The sequence below is a fragment of the Calliopsis andreniformis genome, chromosome 2 (genome assembly GCF_051401765.1).
Source record: "Calliopsis andreniformis isolate RMS-2024a chromosome 2, iyCalAndr_principal, whole genome shotgun sequence".
Lineage (NCBI taxonomy): Eukaryota > Metazoa > Arthropoda > Insecta > Hymenoptera > Andrenidae > Calliopsis > Calliopsis andreniformis.
This window is the reverse complement of record NC_135063.1, coordinates 13,133,297-13,154,073: the sequence shown is the minus strand read 5'-3', so window position 1 is coordinate 13,154,073 and position 20,777 is coordinate 13,133,297. Positions and strand designations below refer to the sequence as shown.

The following is a 20,777-nucleotide window of genomic DNA, read 5'->3' as shown; positions in this document are numbered from 1 at the left end:
TCCAACAGCTATTAGACTCAATAATGTTTAACCAATTGGATATCAAGGAAACAGTGAAACTGAATCGAATTTATGTGTAACGAAGAAAAATTTGAAAAAACAGCGTTTCGATTGGCGGTGTTTCAATGACACCATGTTGGCCAAGTTGGTCCCTGCGTCCATCTATCCCTGCATGACCATAAATATTAGCGTTATGTCGTTGGCGTTGGAACATGTACATCGTGTATTCACCGAGTGGGAGCAGCAACTAGCGATTCGATTCGACTCGACTCGATTATTCGGCTCACGTCGCGCGCGCAACATTTTTAATTTAAGTTGGACGGGAACCCGCACTGCTTTTTCTCGGATATGCGGCTCGTGAATAGATTTCAAATGGGATCGAAATGCATCGGTGATAACGGCGCCGCTGGATTACGTTGTTTCGCTTCTGCGGAGGAACGTCATCGATAACAGGGACATTAAAGAGGAACGTCATCGATAACAGGGACATTAAAGTCGAAATCCTATATCTGGCATCGTGATTTACTTAACGAAATCGGCGAACCTCTTTCTCTCAAAGGGTCAAGGGGAGAACTGTCCATGAGATTGAGCGGGTTGGAAAGGAATCCTATCCCAGGGACGCAAAGGCGACCCGCGGTCTTTGAATTACAGAAAAACTGACGACGCGTCGAGTTAACGTAACTTTCTTCATGAATTTATTCACTGAATTTCTTATTCCGTTGATAGAGTGATGAAATGTTAAAAAGGGGCAACAAATGCTACCCTTACTGTACATGCTACTTATTAAAAGGGACAACAGTAAAATAAATAAAATAATAAGGCATTTGAAACTACATAGTTACTGAATAATTTGTGGAAGTAAAAGGGCGCACCAGTTGAAGCAGTTTCACTGCCTAAATACTCCTTCCAGATGGAACGACGATTATTCTTCGCCAAAGTTCAGAACAGTGGCGTGATCTTAAGTTGCTCGGTTGTTCCATAAATTATGTCATATCGCGATAACAAAACCTGCGTATTTGTGTAAGAAACTCTTTGCAGGTTCCTGCGATAAGGAAGTTAGTATTTTTAATCTTATATTGGTAAACAAATGCGCACGTGACCAGTTACTTGCGTGCTCGCTTGTCGAGCTGCACAGAATTATGTCACTCAATGAAAAGAGACAATCAACAATTAAACTGATTGTACGTAAGCGTGTTGAACACCTCAGTTCCCCAGATTTCATAATGATATCGAGACGTTTGATGTTTCCTGCAAGATTGAACTGGGAATACGTTGCCGATACCGTATAAAATTGAACCCAGCTAACTAATGTATTCATACTTGAACAACTGCCTCCCATCGGAAGCACATTCGATGCTCGTGCCGCGATCGACATCCATGCCCGCGAATAAGGACGGATAAAGCGATAACGAGGCGTTTTAACGGGTTACGTCAACGCCAAATAGCATTGCTCGTCGCTTGATTCAAATTTGATCCGCTGTTAATGTTCCCATCGCCAAGGAAATCCCTTACACAAGCTCCATAACAAACAGGTGACTTTTATTATGTAAAAGTGCTTCGATCAAATTTGCAACGCCATCGCGACGGTGAAAATTGCTGGATACGCGAGAACTAATTCATTTAACGTGCACAACACGAGCCCAAACAATCCGATACATGCAACAGATGGTAACGAATGGTTGATGATTCATTCGTAACGCGATAAACGTACCTTTGAAACGACTCCTCCACTTGAACCATACGCTTTTGTATCGCGCGAACGTGATAAGAAACGCGAAGGAATAAAGGGTCGCCCGTTTCGATTTCGCGCCCGTTTCGAGTCGCGAAGTGGCGACGCGAGCGGAAGACGTTTTCGAGAAGCGCGTCGCGACGCTGACTGGAGACTTTCGCGGCGAGTTCGGTGGGCACGTCGACCGGACGTTGGGACGTCGGGACGCCGGGACGCATGCTCCAGGATACGTCGTGCAACGGAATGGAAACGTGTTTGATGGAATCTAAGGGAGGAGGGCAGTAATTGAGAGACACTCGGAAACGTATCCTGTGCGAGTCGAAGGTTGCTTAACGACGGGGAAGAATGCGCACGAATGCGCTTCTAATTCAGTTTCTCCGTCTTCTGTCTTCGTAGTCCCTTTCGTTGAAATGTCCGTGACTAAAACGTATCTCCTAGTCTTTTGTCGATCGATGAGGCATATCAGATCTATGGAATTTTGAGCATACTTATGTTAAACTCAATTTTGAAGATTATTCTCATTTGAAAGATTATGAAAACCTTGATTGGCGAGCGTGGGAAGTGTAAAGTAAAAATTCTTCGTAGGAAGATTCATTTTCGAGGAAATCGATTTGGGAAATTTGTTGGTACTACGTTTCCAGCGGGAAGAGCGATAATAATCGGCGGGAAGGTGATAATAATCGGCATAGATGCACGAACGATGGAGGATCGGTTAACGACAAGCAAGAATGCGAACGACTTCGTTTAAATGCAGTTTGCGGTTCCTAGAAAGTACAGATCGTTGGAGCCCCCATTGAACCTTCCCGATTCCAACCCACAGGACGCCTGTGTCAAGCAATTTATTATCCACACCCCTGTGGGGTAGGTTACGATCCAATGCCATCCTGTTAATGCGAGGCTAAGTCCTCTCGGAGTCGGGGTAGAAGCAAGTAGTAGAACATGTACGCGATATTCGAGCCGAACCAAAAGCTCTCTTAAGACGTTAACTTTCTTAGGGTGTTAACTGTCGATTTCAGTTAACAAAAATATGGAAAAAGTACAGAGAGATCTAGACGCTAGAAATTTAGCAAATAAGTAATTTTCGAGTGCACCTGAAAAATTGTTAAATTTGAATATTTAAATATTCGAAAATATCTGAAAAAATGAGTTGAAAAAAATGTGGAAATATCGATTACCTCCAACTGTAAAGTTTTCGTTCGATAGTCGAGAAAATGGTTAGACGTGAGCTGTCTGACGTATGATTGAGATTTATCACTGATAGTTATCTTCGTGAATCCACATAGCCGTGAAAGAGTAATTCAAACAGTGTTTTATGTTGTACGAAGTTAAGCTTAAGAAACGATAGGATACTGTCTATGAAAGGTACATATTATCAGTCGAGACAAATGTATTGCTCCTGATGGATACAACATTTTAATCGTACAGGCTCATCATATGCGTTTAGCTGCGAGAAGCAGTTACATGAACAGCGTGGCGCATAATATACTATCGAATACTGACACACGCGTAGACCCACGCGAATACGAGCCATGAAACACTGCAGTTGACACTTAGACGCTAATTTCAATGGGTGATCCATTTACTGCCAATACTGGATGCGACTGAAGTCGTGTGGAACTACAAAAGGGGCGATTCCTCGCGCGGACACGAATCAGAATTTGTGCTTCTATTATTCTACATTTTTATGGTAAAAAAATATAGGCAGCTCGTTTCGTTTTGTTAGACAGTCATGCAGCAAAGATCGCTAAAATATTGCTCACGTATCTGTGACTCTCAACAGTTTAACACCTTAACACCTTAACACATTAGTTAACACAAAAGTGTTGAGAGTGTTAAAGGTGTTAAAAGGTGGTCACCACTCTGGAAGGTAAAGGAATGAATGGGGAAAATACAGTACAGAGCATTAGCGGTCATTCAACGAGTTCTCTGAAATTTATAGATTCACACAATGTCAAGAGAAATACCTTGCTTGCTTATAAATAGTTGATGATCAACGACTGAAACCACGACAGTGAATCCAAAGTAAACGTTGGGACTAGGAAGTGATTAGGAAGTGAAACAAGAATTTTCATAAAAATATTCGCTTTATTTCAACTTGATTTTCTCGTGTCCCTTTTATTACATAGAACGAAGTATTAATAGTAACAGACACAACAATAAGTAGTAATAATAATGGTAATAACCATAGGATGGTATTACATAACGAGACACGTTAAACGCTTCAAAACTTGTTATCCTCATTTACTCATGACACCATAATAATTACCCCTACGTAAAAGGTTACGGAGTGATGTATAAAAATGGATCATGATACACTCATTTCGGTGCATCGAATATCACAAAATTACTAAAGCGCCACGCGGAACGGGCTCTTCGCTTCTAGAAAACTAAGCATGTCGTGGAAAAAAGAAACGAATGGAAATGTCTTCCGGTTTCACTAAATGCCTAAGAAAAACCAGCTACAGCGAGATGCGTATCAAAACAGGATTTTCTTCTTGATCTCTTGCGCTGAGGTTTAACTCTAAACGTACAAACACATAATATCTCGTTTTAAAAACACTGAACTCTTTAAATCGTTCCCTATGTTAGTTTTCTTCAATATCTATGACAACTTTCTACCAATAATTATAGATTACAAGTGGATCTCAAAGTTCGCGTTTAATTACATTAAGGTAAGACGCTTGTGATGCGACGTAATGCGATTTAGGGTGCGACGGAAGGTAAATGGAATAATGCACGACTAAGAATAGATGAGGAAATAAAAATTTGGTATGAAGCGATAAGAATGTAAGGTCGTACGATACGAATAAATATCTACGAATGAAGGATGACCTAGAAATATTTAACGCAGCTTTAAGATAAAAGGGAACACAATATATGACCGTTTAATAAGTAAAATATCGGCTTTTCTGTTTTTCCGTATCGTAATACAAAACCGATTTAGAAGTAAGGTAGTAATATCGACGCTAGTCCTTAACTACATATAAGTTCCCATCTTTGTTCAACCGGTTTTAAATATTCTTTGTATTAAATATTGTTCTGGACACTCATACTGTTTCCAAATATCACAAGACAGAAAAACGAGTCATTCGCTTTCGTCCATACTGAAATCGATCTATTACAAATAATTTTTATTCCGTTCAGTCGTATTCGTGAGAAGGTTCTGTCTTATTAACTAAGCAGTCCCTCTCTTCTTGAGTGGATGGAACATTCGAAATGGGCCTCAAAACCTTTGGAACTTTGTTGATCTTGCTGAGACCCTCGGTGATACCACTACCTCCGGAGACACTGGAAAAAAGACTGAGGTCGTCACGTTAGAACTGAATAAAGTATCCTACTATTAAAAAACAGTTACAGCAAATAAAAGAAGAGAGGAATGATAGAATGGATGAAAGGAAAAATTGTAGTAGAAGGTGAATACTTACACAACGTCTACTTCGTCATCCTCGTCAGCTTGATTTGTCTCGTCGTTTGTTAAAGTGAAATATGGATTCGCGGAGGCTGGTCGGAACTTGTATCCAGTAAGGACGAAAAAGACGTACGTGGCCATCTCTCGGAACATTTCATCCAGCCATTCATATTGGAAAGGTACAGTGATCTGAACACCAGAAACGTAACAATTTAATTGTTTTCGAACACACACGAAAATTTGTCAAAATTGAAAATTTGAATATTTGAATATTTGAAAATTTAAATATTTGAATATTTGAATATTTGAAAATTTGAATATTTGAATATTTGAAAATTTGAATATTTGAATATTTAAAAATTTGAATATTTGAATATTTAAAAATTTGAATATTTGAAAGTTCGTTTCATATATCATACCTTGAGTAAGTACACTATAATTCTTGTGAAGTAAATGTAACAAACTATCATGATATAGAAATGCCTAAAAAGCTTGAGCTTCCGTAAATTCACAGCTGCCTTGCCGTCTATATGTGCAGCTTCCTGTAGGTGCCTGATACTCCAAACTACTGGAAATAGAATGGCACCGCAGCAGAGCAAATCCACGAGTATAAAGACATCTCGCCAAGTCTTATGTTCAATGTCTCCTTCTTCGCTTTCCTCGATTATTATTTCTGCCACGTTTGCTAGTACCTGCCAGATATCGGAATGTTAGAAAGTCTTTATCCTACACGAGCACAATGTGTTGTATTCTCATATACCATTCGATACTAACTTGCAATGGTATCACGATCATAAAGAGCTTCTTATCTTTATCGGCTAAAATGTGTTTAATAAACGTCCAGCCTGTGCCAACGAGAACTATGGTAATGAAAAGCACAGCTCCTTTCAGTAAATGAGTTATGTAATACAGTATCGCCCATGCAGCCACGTGTTCTCCTTTCGTTTGAATAAAGTGATAATTAATCCCATGGAAAAGTAAAGATAAAGATTTCAGATATACCAAGACTGCCATCAGATAGTGGATTTTGAAAACGGGATGCCTGAAAAAAGAAAGTAGGCGTTAAGAAAGCCACTTTAATATATTCGTATATTAGTTAGATTTTGGCGAGATATGTACTTACTTGCTCTTTTTAAGAATGAATACCCAGAAACAGCCTGACAGAAAGAATAAAAGTGCCATCATAAAATAGAGAGCTGGCAAAGGCATTTCACCCGCGCTGAGAAAATTTCCGCTATTGATCTCCGATATTTGTATCTATAGATTATATGCCAGTGAGTACACGATTTTTAAGCATCTTTTGCAAACAGAAATTCTTAACAAAATTATGTATTACCGTGAAATCTAACGCAACTGGAGTATCATAGTAATAGTTTGGACAGTTGTGGAAGTAAAGATTGTAAAGACCTTCTTCTTCTTCGCTGGCGACATACATAGTAAAACTTGTACTGTAATATTTTTCGTCTTTCACAGTTTGTACTGTCATTGGTAGCTTCAAACGTGAGCAGACACTGCTCTCAGATCGTAACTCGAATTCATCCTCGTCGGCGGACCTTTTGACATCTACGAATATCGTTCTTTATCAAGTAATATTCAATTTTAATAATTAGGCGTGAGAAAAATCCATATAAAATGAACTTTCGCTATCAATAATCTCGCTGAAAAATCATTGGCATAAAATGTACTACTGTGGAAGACAGTTACCTAACCGGACCCTCAAAAATACTTGAGTTTCGAGTTATTTATAAGATTGAGGACGAGTCACGTTAATTATAGCGTCTCTCATCTCGGTGGTCTTCGATCACCGATGTCGCTTCAAGTCCACATTCCGTGAGATATCGATCACATTCGTATTTAGTTCTATGGACTGAGCATAAAGCTCGCCGATGCAGTTCGTATTGCAATAAACAGATTCTTCAGTTTAAACAATATAGTGCAATCATCGTCGACTATACATAACAACTCAGAAACACTAGTTTATAATCTCAATAAAATTTTTCGATTTTTAGTAAAAAAAAAAGGACAACGTTTAATCAATTGTACATCGAAACTGTTTTGTCTTTCGAGAGTTAATCGGAGTTGATTTTGTTTGGATTTTGCTAGTTCATAATGTTGCTCATTGTTCGAATGTCATCGTGAGGCAATCAATTACAAGCATCAAATGTCACACGATATGTACGTACAGCTACGCACACAGTCACCTAAATGACGTCTTTAAATCGGCAGAGTTCACAGTGTCGATTAATGCCAGAAAGGGTTTAATCGGTTCAAGGCGAGTTTCGTTTTGTGATCCAATTTAAAAGTTCTCTCAGACTTATGATCGATATCGATATCGCTGTGACGGGGAAAGCACTTGCGATAACCGTAGGCTCGGCCACGATTGATTACCACGAACACAAGAACGCGACGTATAAGAGAATGTACGCAAACGCTAGAATTTTTTGCGGACGAAGCATATTATTAAGATTGCATCTTAAGGTCGCGATCGATCGCAGCCAGTGCCAACTTTTCACTTTCCACCTGTTAGCCTACGTTACGGTCGAACCACGTCTCCAACATTAGTAACGGGCCACGTTAAAAATAACTCGCGGATGCAGCAGTTTCTATTTTTAATTCGCTTTCTGAATCAATGCTGACATTCGTTACGATATTCCGCGCCAGTTCCTGCATTCTGGTACGAGCGCAGGTATCGCGATTCAAGTCAATAACCGCCCGTTTTCGAAGCCGATAAGGAAGTACGTCATTTCCAATCGGAGACCTCCAATAAACGGAGATCGTTTATCCGTTCGATGGATTTACATTCGCCCATGAAACGATTAGCAGTAACGCTGGCAAAGTAAAGCTCAAAATGATCTATCTCGTATTTGCAATTAGCAGCCTTTGGGCTCCCTTTTGCTGGCAAATTCGCTGAGAACTAAGACGACGCTAATTATCCTGACACTCAGCAAAATTGCGGAAACCTCGGCGCGCTGCGACATAACGCCGTTACTCATTCCACGCGGTCTATCGCGCGGTAGTTTCCTGTCTTTGGACAGTGGCCAAAATTAAGAACACGACCAGCGTATTAAACTCCCCTTCTATCGTAAATATCACACATTTTTTTATGGCAAGCGATATTCTCCTTCCCCAAATATAGTACCTCTTAAACGAAAAAAGCCAGCTAGAACTCTCATCTCGAATCTGTACATCGACGCCGCGCGAGGGTCAACGTTCCTGCACGCAACTACAAACGCGGATCCCGTAACTCAAGTTCAATTCTGTAACTTGTCTATGTACGTATAATACATAGTTGCACATTGCTGGAGGAAAGAATACAGGCGACAGGAAATATCGGGGACTCACCATGCGAGGTGTATCGTTTTCTTCGTGGAAACAGAACTGTATCGCTGAATCTAGCTGGGTACGAGTCTCGTTTTGCTCGAAAAACCAGCAGCATGCTGGAATCTTTGTAGATATGAGCGGTGCGTACATTCTGGCTGCAGTTCACTTTCAACCTGAAACACGTATGGGCGTTCGTGTGGTTGGGCCTGGATCGAGCGGTGGTCGCGATCGGAATCGATACTTACAAAGCGTTCTTCAAGTCCATCGTGAAATATATGACCGCGTTGTCGTCCCTCTGCTCGAGATCGGACTTGGGGCTCGAGATATCTTGGAGTACACATCTCCCTAGGTGACTATCTAAATACGGATTCATCGCATCGCTTAGCGTTCGATCCAAACTGAACCCAAACTGAACCGTAAAAAATACAAAGCACACATTACACAGATAAGAGAGACGGGTCAGCGATCTTTCGATAAACCTTGAAACTAACAAAAACGAGTCCTTTTAAGCGACTTTCTACCGTCGCGACGCGGTGAATAAAACGTTCATCGTTTCTCTGAGATCGTAGATGTCTGATATCCGAAGGTAATGAAGAAACGATTCTGTGCTATTCGAAAAGCAATTTAACAACGGATGCAATATACTACGCTCACGAAGTAGGTATAGCAGGCAAATGAAATAAGAGCGACAGGAAATGATTCCTTTGTTTTGACAAACGTGACGGCGCCGCAGGAAATAATTCAATATACATCACCGATCAGGAAAGTAATCGTTCTTAAAAAACGGTTCGAAATATCCGCGAAATTACGACGCAAACGTGCGTTGAGGTCGAGACAGAGGATAACGCGTGCTGATTATACGCTTTCCACTTGTAGTCGCCGCGACGAATCACTTCCTTCCGGATCGGTCCGTGTATTTTGGAGCAGCCTGTACGCGGAACGCGTTCATGCTCGAAAATACGCATTGGAGAATGGTTTCGAGTAGGTTCATAGCGGCGATTCAGCAGCGTGAATGACAGAAAATGGAAACAGGTGTCCGTGAATGGACGACGCGTAGGATCCGCGGGAGCGTTCACGCTACGGTGATATACAACTCACCACGGCATTCTCGTCGAAAGGCTCGGCCTTGAAATTGGTCAGATTTACGTCGAGAATACCACCCTTGTAGAAGCCGAAGGTGCTAAGAGCGATGTGACGCCTTGTGTCTTTCTGTAACAGGGAACATTCATAAACGTGAGCGTGCTCGAGGGATCTCGTAACCTATGACTAAGCGACCAGGAAGCGAGAGTTCCCTCGATAACTACGCGTCTAACCTATATGTCGTTCCTCTTATGACGCGAATTCTCAGATACCTTTTGCACTTTGTACAGTTTTCACGCGTAATTCGAGGCAACGTGATTTACAGAATGGGGGTTAATTAAATGGTGCAATAGCGTATGTTCACTTGGAAAATTCGTTTACATTTTTTATTGGCATAGAATGGAGTAACGTAACGGGACATTGATAACGTCAGAATGTATTTTTGTAAACTGAACTGACATAACGGGGGGATTACAGTAAAGTAACTGGTAAATATACATGCATTATTGCATGAGATTAAACAAACTAACCCGTATGTCGAGTTTGTGAATTCTAGCAGTGGCCAGCATTAGTATCGACATAGTCCAAAGACATCTTATCGGTAGTTGTTTCGATTGCATTTTTATTGCTTTGCACTGGACAAATGTCACATCACGATTACACTAAATTAACACGGATCTAACTTATCCAATGTTCGCTCGTCGATACACGAGCAGAAACTGAGCTTGAACTATGGGAATTCGGACTGTGACTGACGGAACGAATGAAACGAAATACCCGCTCTTTTTAAAGGCTTCTTAGTAATTGCTGTTCCTTTATCGTGAAAACCTTGAAAAGATAATTAAGAAAACCACACGAAATTGAACTATAATTGCAGCTCTCGATATTAATCCAAGTATTACTACTTCAGACTATTTGAAACAAGTATAGTTGAAACTAATTATCGATGTTTTGCAATATTGCATCACATTTTTATTATCTCACGCATTTCTTTTACTCTTTTCTGATATTTCCGCATCTTTGATTCTGGTAAACGTTTCCATCGGTATACAACTGAAATAGGAAACCAGCTTATATAATAAAAATGCGAATGAAACGTTAAGGAAACTAACTTTTTTCTCTTTTTTGAGATACATGGTTTAAATTTCAACGCTGACTTCAGTTTCTACTGTTGACTGAAATTTAATGCTAGCGTCAGCTGTAGTTTGAAAGATTTTCGTATTTCGAAAGCTTAAAATTACATATTTTTTTAATAATTAATGTAAAGTACGATTGAACTCAATTTAAAAGCCAACCAAGTTTAAAATCTTGTAGAGGAGGTTAGGTTTTATTCACCGGTTATCGACACAAAAGCGGTGTTGAATTTTATGTTGTTATGGAAAAACATTTTGCATCATTAAAATTATTAGATTCAGACAATGATCGGACGTTAACTAGAGCTCATAGTCATCTTGATTTGCCATCAGCTGCTCAAATTTACGGGCACCAAACTCATTATTATGAGAATCCGTTTGGTTTGGTTAGACAGTACAGTTGTGAACAAATTTTTAATGATATAACAAAAACCAGGTAAAGATTTCATATCTGAACAAATTTATAATTGTAAAATAATGATGCGATTCTTAATAATTAAAATCATATTATGATTTTAGACAAGTGAAAATATCAGAAGTGATACAAAGTGGTTATAGAGAATCTAGAAACGAATGGCATACTATACTACCTCATTCTGAAGTTTCTACCTCCTCTAATTGGCAATTTGGCAAAAGTAGCAATTTAATACAGCCACAAAAGCTTGAAGTAAAAGAACCAGTGGTTAGCGTCGAATATATGGAAGTGGAAAATTTAAGTAATGTAAAAGAATCTGAAGTTTCATCAAATTGTCAAATATTAAATTCAAATATATCAAATTCTCAGCCACAGTTACTTAGTGCTGATTTAGGACAATCTGAGAAAAAAGGTTTTGAAAATGTAGAGACTGAAACAAAAGCAAAAAATACAAGTACATATAATGATATAAAAAAGAAATTAAGGCCTCTTGTATCAAAGAGTAAAACTCCAGTAAAAAAGAAGATAAACATGTGTTGCTGGAACTTAATATGCTTATGCTTACTTCCAATTGTAGTGGCAATAATTTCATTAGTTTTAAATCCAGTCACCTATAACATATGCTCGCGTACAAACCTTTTTTCAAATGCCACGCACGAGATACAGCAGAAAATATATGGACAACAAAATGCAGTTTATGACCTCACTTATGCGTTAAATAGAGATATTCACCTTGTAAAAGTTATATGCCTTATAGGAGGAACAGGTGTTGGGAAATCCTATACCATGGAAATTATAAGAAAAAATGTACCATTTCCAGACAAAATTTTTGTGCATAATTCAATTTTGGAAAATCAGATAGATACAAAAACATTAAGTTCATTTGGTTCTTACAATTTATTAGTTTTAGAAAATTTAAAAATGAAAGATCTAGGTTTTCTTGTCGATGTAGTAGATGTATTGAAGAATAACAACGATAAGTGTATTACAGTGTTTGCGATTTTTAATGTAGAAGAGACAGACAGTAATTTGATACGTGAAGTAGATTTAATACAAAGTAAAAACACAATTCTTAATACTCTCGGTACAGGAATTGACATATCAGTTATTTCTTACCAACCTTTGAACGAGCAAGCACTAGAGATGTGTATAATGGAAGCAGCAGAATTGAGTAATTTAAAACTCACTGAAAATCAGGTGAACACAATTAAAGAAAGTCTATTAACTTCTGGCAGTGGTTGCAAAGGTGCTTATGCTAAAGTACAAGTTATTGGTAGAGAATCAATTTGGTTCTAAAAATAATTATTTCACTGCTCTTATTGACAATGTATGTTCCTTTTCCACAAAGTATGAAAAAATTGAGTTGATTGAAATAATTTTCAAATGCTCAAAACAGACTGATATATTGTATTTACTACTTGTTACTTTTTTAATTCTACACTGAAAAATGTGATGGTGTGATAAGAAGAATAAACTTCTATTTTTGTATGTAAGCAACATTTGTATTACTAAAAAATTCGAAGAATAATAAATATACCAAGTATTGCAAATATTGTATCAATTTCATTCAGGTGACCGTATTTCTTGCCAAAAATTTCTCACATATGTAATTTCTCCACCCCTTGTTGGAACATTCTTTACGGACACAAGTGCATTTCACTTTCCGATTCCAAATGCTTTAGCTATTGCGAATCAAAACGTAGCAGGAAAACGCTACCAATGCGAATGTTATGTGCGTATGAACTTATGTCAGTACGATCACTATCAATATATATATGTAGAACCGTTTCCTGGTCATTCTTAGGATAATACTTCCTATTTGTTCTTCGCTATCCATTTACCATAGTATCATGTTAGCGACTTCTGTTCTATAATGAGACCTGATGAATTACTTTGTCGTTTAAATTGACTTCGCCTTATAATGCTAAGCGTTTATACGTTGTCCCAGAAATTACCACAAAATTATATCCAACAGAAAAGAAATTTCTTAATTGCTTGTTACGTGGAATCGGTGACATAACGCAAACACAGTTACGTATAACACACTATTTAGACTTTAAAAATTTACGTACGATTACCTTGTGTACATGTTCGATTTTGTTTTCGTTTGTTACGTATCGATATCGCAGCATTTGCATTATCAGTGTCAATGTCGTATATGAAATCATAGTTACTCGTTTATTTGATTTTAGTTATAAATTGAAACTAATTTTTATTGGATATTAAATATACTTAGTAATATACTTTCAAATTTCGAATATTTGATATTTCGTATCATGTATATTTGAAAATTTGAATATTTGAAAGTTTGAATATTTGAATATTTGAATATTTGAAAATTTGAAAATTTGAAAATTTAAAAATTTGAAAGTTTGAAATTTAAAAATTTGAAAGTTTGAAATTTAAAAATTTGAAAGTTTGAAAATTGGAATATTTGAGTACTTGATCATAAACGAAACTTCAGTAACATGTAAGTCCCTCAAAGGGTTCTTGGACTGTAACAGAACAGGAGGTGGAGCTAGAAGAAAGGTGCGACTGGAAATTATAAAAGAGCGTTCGACAGTCAAGAGGAGACAGTCTCCTCCAAGTGTTCACCTGCACGACTACCATTCGGGTATGTAAATTTAAAAAATTTTACAAAGTCGTCGTTTACGGTGTTCTATAAGAAACTTGTTTCGAACTTTGATGTACGTTGCGTTTATTCAAATTGAGGTATCAAAGATAAAAAGGTATGCAATCTTTAAAAAAGAGACAGACATACATCAGGTGTTATCATTGTGTTTTTATAAAACAATAATTTTATTAGTAAGTTCATGAAAGTTTTAATTTTGGAGTAAGTGATAAAATATTACGATGTTTACTTAAGAATTGCAAATATTAAAAAACTTCGTACAATTTTTTAAACATTTCACCTTTATATTTTATATTTTCATTCACTTCACTTTCATTTTTCGTGGATTATCATCGAAAGTGATTGAGGTATCAACATAATGGTATTAAAGTACCTTTTTTTTCTACTACCCAATGATTTTTCATCGTAAAACTATTTGTCAAAAAAGCTACTTTAGCCACGACCTTTAATCAAGTTCAATTGGATGGATGCTACAAGAATTTTAAAGATGAACAGTATTTACATATGTAGCGACCTTGTCATTTAAGGTCGGGAATTCTCGAGGTGAACATAGGATTGCGTTTCTATTACACGTGCCTATCTATTGTTCTTTAAAATATCGAATAATTCTAGAGGTTTATACAGAATATAAATCAAATAAATTCTAAAAAACAAATCCATAACAGCCGACAACTATATCTGCGTCACCGACTTAATAAAATGTACAATACGTGCAAAGCATACGATATTCGTAAAAAAATATTTTTCGAGTATTAATTATTATTATCATTTTCAATAACTACACAAATTATAAAAAACATGTTTGTACTGTATACAAATTTCTAAAACGATCGACTCATTTGCTAAATTCATAATTTAAAAAATAAATTTTGGATAAGATTCGATTAACCCAGTTGACGTAACGTTCTTGGGTAAGAAAAATCACTGTCTATAAGTGAACTGCAATTTGTGCAAAAAAACACGTACCAGGAGTAATAACTAGATAAATGGCACTTTCTACGCGGAAGATATTTACGCGGTTTACTTTCCCAGTTGCTCGGTTACCCGATTAGTGTTACGTTCATTGACGTTAAACACGTGAGATCTTTTTCTGCTGAAGCACGAGGCATTGTTGCAAAAACTGCAGTGATTATAGTAATAGAAGAGACACTAAATTACAGTGTCAAGAATTGAACATGCTGACAGCGTTACATGATCTGTAACTATAATTACCGATCGCCACTTTTGAAGCATCGAAGATTTATCACACACATTTTTCAAAATTATAATCTCACATGCAATGCATATGCATCGACGGTGATCGGATGGTGAAGTTGATGACCTCGCATCACAAGGTTTCGTGTGCCTCGAACTTAACGCCAGACTGAGTTACTTCCTCTTCTTTCTTTTTTATCAATCAGCCTTGGTATTTATTTATTCTAAAATATTGTTCGGCTACCTCTCTGTCATTCCACGCGAGAAATATAGCCAATACATTATTTAGGAAAAAACTTTACGAAACCTCATCGATCGGCATTAGTAGATCGCACAGAATCGGTGAACAAAGATGGGCGCGCAACCTGAGTCGATTGCATAATCGGAGAAAGTTGTTGCGAAACGACTCACTCTTACGGCATGTGGTGGTATCACGGAACACGTAATACTCCACAGCATTCGTACCCGGCTGATCATTATATCATAAAGCAACGGAATTGTTATGTCACGAAACTACCAATGGCTCGATAATACCTATGAAATTACGAAACGTTGCAACTGCTCGTTACACGAGAGAAAGAAAGTACCTCGAGTGTATTTCCTCCAATCGCTGTTACTTTCATTGACTGAGAAGCGCTGGGAAATTATGTCAGTGGCTCGTCAGAGAATGCAGCTGCTGGCTAGGAGGACAAAGAAATGAATTTGACCTCCTTTCGCCGAAAGTGACAAGGACAAGCATTCCCTTCAGCCTTGTGCAGCTGAACCTCGATTATTCGAAGATCCTCTGATTACCTGGATGGTATCACTGAGTACAGGAGAACGTTCTTCTATTCTATTTATTGTAGTAGAGATAACGATGATCATTCTTAATCAACGTCTACTATAACTGTTTAGAATTCTAACCGTTTGACAACTCCATAGATTCCCAAAGTTTGAGTTTGTCTGTCGCTCATATCCCGACGAATCGAAATTGACGAGAATGGGAGCGATCGAGTGGGTAACGGAGGCAGACGACTATGAATGCCCCCTTTCTAAAGAGACTCAGCAACTGGCCAAGGAGGAACTCAGGGAAGACAAAAATACACGGGACCAAGCCCTCGAACAGATACGTAATTGGATCAAATTGAATCCGCGTATTCAAAACTGCCGTCTTGGTGAGAGGATGACGTTTATTTTTAACAATCTTTCACAATATTTCACGCTACGAAATCTGTGAATCTTGTCTGACACATGCGTCACATGTTCTAATTAAACCCTCGTTTATTAGATTCACAATTTATACTAAGATTTTTGCGATGCAAAAAGTTCAACGTGCCAATGGCGGAAGAGGCCATCGAGAGGTACTTGCTTCTCCGGCAAGTGTACCACCCAGCTTTCAATCACTTAGACGTCACGGAAACTACCATGGAAGAACTGCTATCTTTGGGGTAAGATTCGATCAAGCAGTTGCGAGTGTCCTGACTGCACTACAATTTGCATTAATCGTTTTACTCTAGATATCTGTTTGCCGTGCCCGGGCGTGACGCGAAAGGCCGCCGTGTCATTATCGCTAGACCAGGTAAACGTTTGCTCGCTTTGTCAGTCGTCTACACTCCACAGACTTAATCACAGCTTTCGTCAAATTCTGGAAACAGGCGGGCAAGATTATTTATACTTTCACACGGTGTTTTCGTCGCTAACGATTCCATCGACAAGTTGATTTTGCGAAACGACCGTCATTTCCAAGGCATTTAAATGACGACAATTTTTTACGGCCTACTCCCAGGATCAGTGGGTTTTTTAAGAAAATATTGATACATGGTTACGACATGCAATTATAATAAAGCAATGGAAATGACTGTCATATGTATGCTTGCGTGCTGCAATATACATATTTATAAATATTCATTCTGTCTGTCACGCGGATAACGCGTATCTAGGTGTATTCGACCCTCACAAATACACGAACGCCGACATGTGTAGAATTCACGCGATCACTTACGAGACTCTGATGGAGGATGAGGAAAGTCAAGTGCGGGGTTTCGTTCACTTCGCCGACGGCGCCGGCGTTAGTTTCCCCCATCTGACGCTTTTCACTCCGAGGGAGGCTGTTCGCATCGTCAAAAACGGCGAGGTATGGCCCAGCCCCTTCCTTTCCCCTCTCGAGCAGATTTTCGCGAATGATTAGCTTAGGAGATAACGAAATCGCCTCTTTCCTAATCGGATATTGGTTCATGCTTTCGATTCAAGGACAGGCGTGGCCAGCACTGTGTGGGACAGTGTTTCGTAACACTTCCTAAAACACGGAATCTGTGACCGGTTTCTTAGACCCTGTCCTTCCTTCGAACGTTAGACAATATTCAAATAGCGAATGTCAGTCTCATTTTTTAACGTGGCTATACTGATGTCTAGCGTAATGGATATGTAAACATTTTGCGAGATGCTTCGTGGAAATTCGAAATTTGCATGTGTACCAACGTTAAACAAATGAGTACAAAGTTTTGTTGTCTTGAATGTATAGTGCACAACGCGAGGTGATTGTTGTTTAATAGAAGCTTAAGAGAGAAACGTTTACGTACTGTTTTAACGATGATGATTTTAGCGAACTATTCCAATGCGACACAAAGAAGTTCACGCTATTAATGTTCATCCTTCCGTGAAGTTCGCTCTTGATTTCGGCTTGTCGCTGATCTCTGAAAAAATTAGAAAACGCGTGAAAATTTACACCAGTCTTGAAGATGGCATTAACCAAAAAATGGACACGAGCTTGCTGCCAAAGGAGTACGGTGGCACGATGCCTATGAAAGAAATGATCGGTAAGTTGCGCGTTCGGAGAATGGAGAAATAATTAGCAAGAACTGTTCGCGTTTCAATCGAATGGCTTCAGAAGGAACGCAATTCGGCTATTTGTACGTGTAACAAAAAATGAACTGTTTGCGTAGAACTCTGGAAAAAAGAGCTGCTGGAAATGAGGCCAACGTTGTTGAGTCACGATAAGATGAGAGTGTGCTTGGAGCAGTACTCGGAAAAAGCCCGAGAAGGCGCAGTGTCGGCTTTGAAACAGGGTTTTGGATGCTCGGATATTAACTCCAGCGACTCCACTATGTATGGTATCACTGGCTCCTTCAGGAAGCTTGAGGTGGACTGATGGATTGTCGATTGACTTGATAAGACATATATAACTGTATTCGTTTTGTCGGAGAGGCAGAACTATTATTATTATTCTTATGGTAAATCATTCACCAAGAACAATAACTCTAAAGGTTCGATCTCTGTTAGCACAATTGCTCTCTGTGTTCAATGAATTGTTTCATTCAGTAGAACGGTTCTTATAGATAGCTTAGAGACAGTATATGCGTTATGGATATATAAGTAAAGAATTAATAATTCAATTAGACTTCTAGGTAAATGCTTTAAATTACAATCATGCTTGATAATTGTAAGTTACATGTCATTTCACATTGGCTCTCGATCTGTTGTAAATATATAAGAGACTCATGATGAAAATAAACACATATTTTTTTTTATATCCATTTCATCCCTTGTGTGTGCGAATGTAATTACACATTTAGGAAACAACCCAGCTGCTGATGATTTGTCGGACCTTTTTCCTGGCCTGTGTAAGGTCTGGACTATCCGTGTCAAGATCGTTTTGTAAATCTCTACAGTGTGATGATCCTGAAAGAATGTACCGATCAATTAATGAACTTCCCAGTATACCTACTGCGTTTTGAGTGAACAAATTTCATTTAATTACCTTTGATAAATATGGCTGGCGAAGATTCATTCAGGTCTTCGAGAATCGAGAGAGCGTGCCATGGATCAATGTTTCCATTGGTGAAAATTACATTTCGTAAATCTGGCCGTAAGCCTCCGTACATTAAATTCGTTCTTTCGACTCGCGTATTCAAAAAGTCACCGTCATAACTGAAATGGGGAGGTATATTTTATGAAAAGTGATAAAATCACAACCAAATCTCTAAAGTGTAGTACGTACTAATCGCCGTACAAATCCATGCAGAGTTCGGTAAAGAAACTCAATGGAAACAGCGTTCCAAAAATGGATTTTGTTGAGTTGCTTGTCTGATAATAACCGTACTCCGTGCAGGTCTGATAGAACCATAATCTGGCTGAAACGATAAAATCGTAAAATCAATCATGACACGATGTTATCAAAATAGAGTTTTTTCATTTAGTTAATTAAAACGTACTAATATCTTTTTCCTCATTCAAAGCTCCGTTACTGTAAGTCTTGATAAATTTCTCGTAATTGTTATCTAAACACATGTCTCCTCTTGATACAAAAGCAGCCAATCTTTGGAGAGGACTACCCAAATAGGAGGCAGTCATATCTTCGCAACAGGCTGCAATTTGTGTTTTACCATTTTGTACTTTATCGTACTGAACGATACCAGCAAATGCCTAATGAAAAGAAATAAGCAAGTATTGTTTCCTAATTAGAATAATGCAAAGCAAAGATAGTAAAGTGTACCTCTGCTAATGTATTCATAAGAAACCCAACGTCACTAGGGGACTTCACATTTGGCACATTGCATAAGCTGAAATTTTTTGCATAAATAATATAAAAAGCATCATATGACTTTATGAGTTAAAATAATAGAAAAAAAATTACTTAAAATAACGTTTCAATTTTTTTGGTCCGTCTGGAGTAGCCAGCAATTCTTCGACCGCCTGGAACGCGGCTTTGATACTATCAACACATTTTTCGCTGTATTCGCCAATTGATTGGGTTACAACTTCGTAGTACTCTAAAAACGGAAACGGTTTTTGTAAGTAGGCAGCGAAAGCGTAGTAAATTCGTACAAGGCTTCGTGTCTTACCGTGAAAGTCAGCTTTCGCAAAAACTGGAGCGCTACTAGCCAATGCACCCTACACAAACATCATTGACATTGATTTCGGAAAACAATATTAATTTATCAAAGAAATAAAAAAAAAAAGACCTGAACAAGATGAGGGTATTTAAGTCTAAGCCAAGTTACTACGTTTCCAGCATAAGAACCACCAAAAACAATAACTTTACTGTTCTGAAGTCTTTCCTCTTTCTTTTTAGCTTCAATGAAGTTTGCTAAATCAGCCAGTGCTTGATCCACGCTTAAGTACTGCAAGTTTTCTGAAGTAATGTCCCTTAAAGTGTTCCGAGAATGTGAAATTCGGATACGAATGTGCCAAATGGTACAGTGTTTTATGAATTTAATTAAAATCTTTTAATATAGTCTGATCTCTTACTCGGTTGGTCTACTTTTGCCGTAATATCGATGTTCAGTGTAATACATCATTGCATTATGGTCAACTGCGAGTTCATACATCAGACCACCCTGCAAGTAACCTTTCGAGATGCTCCATTCACCCCCGATCATTATAAAAATTGGACCACCTTCTTTGAAGTGCTCATCGTTTTCGAGGTATCGCTGCCAGGATAATTAAGCAAAAGTGTAGGCATTTGATTTTTCATTGTTTAAGAACAATTTATATTTAAGGCATACCATTAACCAAGTACGGTTGTCTTGAGCGTTGAAGTTGTCAAGGGGTTGTACTATCCAGTCTTCTTTTATGTCTTCGGACCTGAATCTATTCGAAGTCTCTGGATCTTCCAAGCCACGAAAACGTAGTCTATGGAGATTAACACCACTCCCAACGTGACAGGTCAACGATACCATGAGCAGGAAACTTAGAAACATCATGTTGAATGTTCTTATTCAGTATCGTGTAGCTTCTAAACCGATTGGAGACACACTGATTCACGAATTTGTCTCGAAGTTTGTTTTAAAAGGAGTCACCCAGATATCGAACAGATTTCTTTACCTTTAAAAATGAAATTACATAAGCTTATCTGATAAGACAACTCAAAAGCTAATCTAGAGTTA

General features: G+C 38.2%; 4 protein-coding genes and 1 long non-coding RNA gene across 8 annotated transcripts; 2 read left to right on the top strand and 3 right to left on the bottom strand.

Moving 5' to 3' along the window:
• Positions 1 to 3,794: 3,794 nt before the first annotated feature.
• Positions 3,795 to 10,237, bottom strand: LOC143184549 (protein GPR107). Of its 3 annotated transcripts, none has more exons than XM_076386870.1 (10): positions 10,070 to 10,237; positions 9,558 to 9,668; positions 8,705 to 8,868; positions 8,481 to 8,632; positions 6,475 to 6,701; positions 6,262 to 6,395; positions 5,913 to 6,180; positions 5,558 to 5,830; positions 5,155 to 5,327; positions 3,795 to 5,029 (listed from the first exon to the last, which is right to left on the bottom strand). In XM_076386870.1, the coding sequence occupies exons 1-10, from the start codon at positions 10,157 to 10,159 to the stop codon at positions 4,870 to 4,872; spliced, it is 1,752 nt and encodes a 583-aa protein (XP_076242985.1). In that variant the 5' UTR covers positions 10,160 to 10,237; the 3' UTR covers positions 3,795 to 4,869. The 3 variants fall into 3 exon arrangements, with proteins under 3 accessions (XP_076242985.1, XP_076242993.1, XP_076242999.1); XM_076386878.1 differs by having other exon boundaries at positions 3,795 to 5,017; XM_076386884.1 differs by lacking the exon at positions 10,070 to 10,237 and having other exon boundaries at positions 8,705 to 8,816; positions 9,558 to 9,582.
• Positions 10,238 to 10,912: 675 nt separating this feature from the next.
• Positions 10,913 to 12,683, top strand: LOC143184566 (uncharacterized). Its single transcript, XM_076386897.1, has 2 exons — positions 10,913 to 11,108; positions 11,192 to 12,683. Exons 1-2 carry the CDS (start codon positions 10,915 to 10,917, stop codon positions 12,381 to 12,383), a joined length of 1,386 nt encoding a protein of 461 aa, XP_076243012.1. The 5' UTR covers positions 10,913 to 10,914; the 3' UTR covers positions 12,384 to 12,683.
• A 995-nt stretch (positions 12,684 to 13,678) lies between these two features.
• Positions 13,679 to 18,411, top strand: LOC143184582 (clavesin-2). 2 transcript variants are annotated; one of them, XM_076386927.1, is made up of 7 exons: positions 13,679 to 13,701; positions 15,835 to 16,067; positions 16,181 to 16,340; positions 16,410 to 16,471; positions 16,833 to 17,026; positions 17,495 to 17,708; positions 17,835 to 18,411. In XM_076386927.1, the coding sequence occupies exons 2-7, from the start codon at positions 15,893 to 15,895 to the stop codon at positions 18,038 to 18,040; spliced, it is 1,011 nt and encodes a 336-aa protein (XP_076243042.1). In that variant the 5' UTR covers positions 13,679 to 13,701; positions 15,835 to 15,892; the 3' UTR covers positions 18,041 to 18,411. The 2 variants fall into 2 exon arrangements, with proteins under 2 accessions (XP_076243042.1, XP_076243036.1); XM_076386921.1 differs by having other exon boundaries at positions 13,683 to 13,816.
• Positions 17,037 to 17,553, bottom strand: LOC143184595 (uncharacterized). The gene is made up of 2 exons (XR_013002787.1): positions 17,472 to 17,553; positions 17,037 to 17,202 (listed from the first exon to the last, which is right to left on the bottom strand). It is a non-coding gene; the product is annotated as an uncharacterized LOC143184595 (long non-coding RNA).
• LOC143184572 (putative serine protease K12H4.7) lies at positions 18,344 to 20,594 on the bottom strand. Its single transcript, XM_076386910.1, has 10 exons — positions 20,397 to 20,594; positions 20,140 to 20,321; positions 19,854 to 20,037; positions 19,734 to 19,782; positions 19,526 to 19,661; positions 19,385 to 19,451; positions 19,104 to 19,314; positions 18,890 to 19,022; positions 18,650 to 18,819; positions 18,344 to 18,570 (listed from the first exon to the last, which is right to left on the bottom strand). Exons 1-10 carry the CDS (start codon positions 20,592 to 20,594, stop codon positions 18,461 to 18,463), a joined length of 1,440 nt encoding a protein of 479 aa, XP_076243025.1. The 3' UTR covers positions 18,344 to 18,460.
• Positions 20,595 to 20,777: the final 183 nt, after the last annotated feature.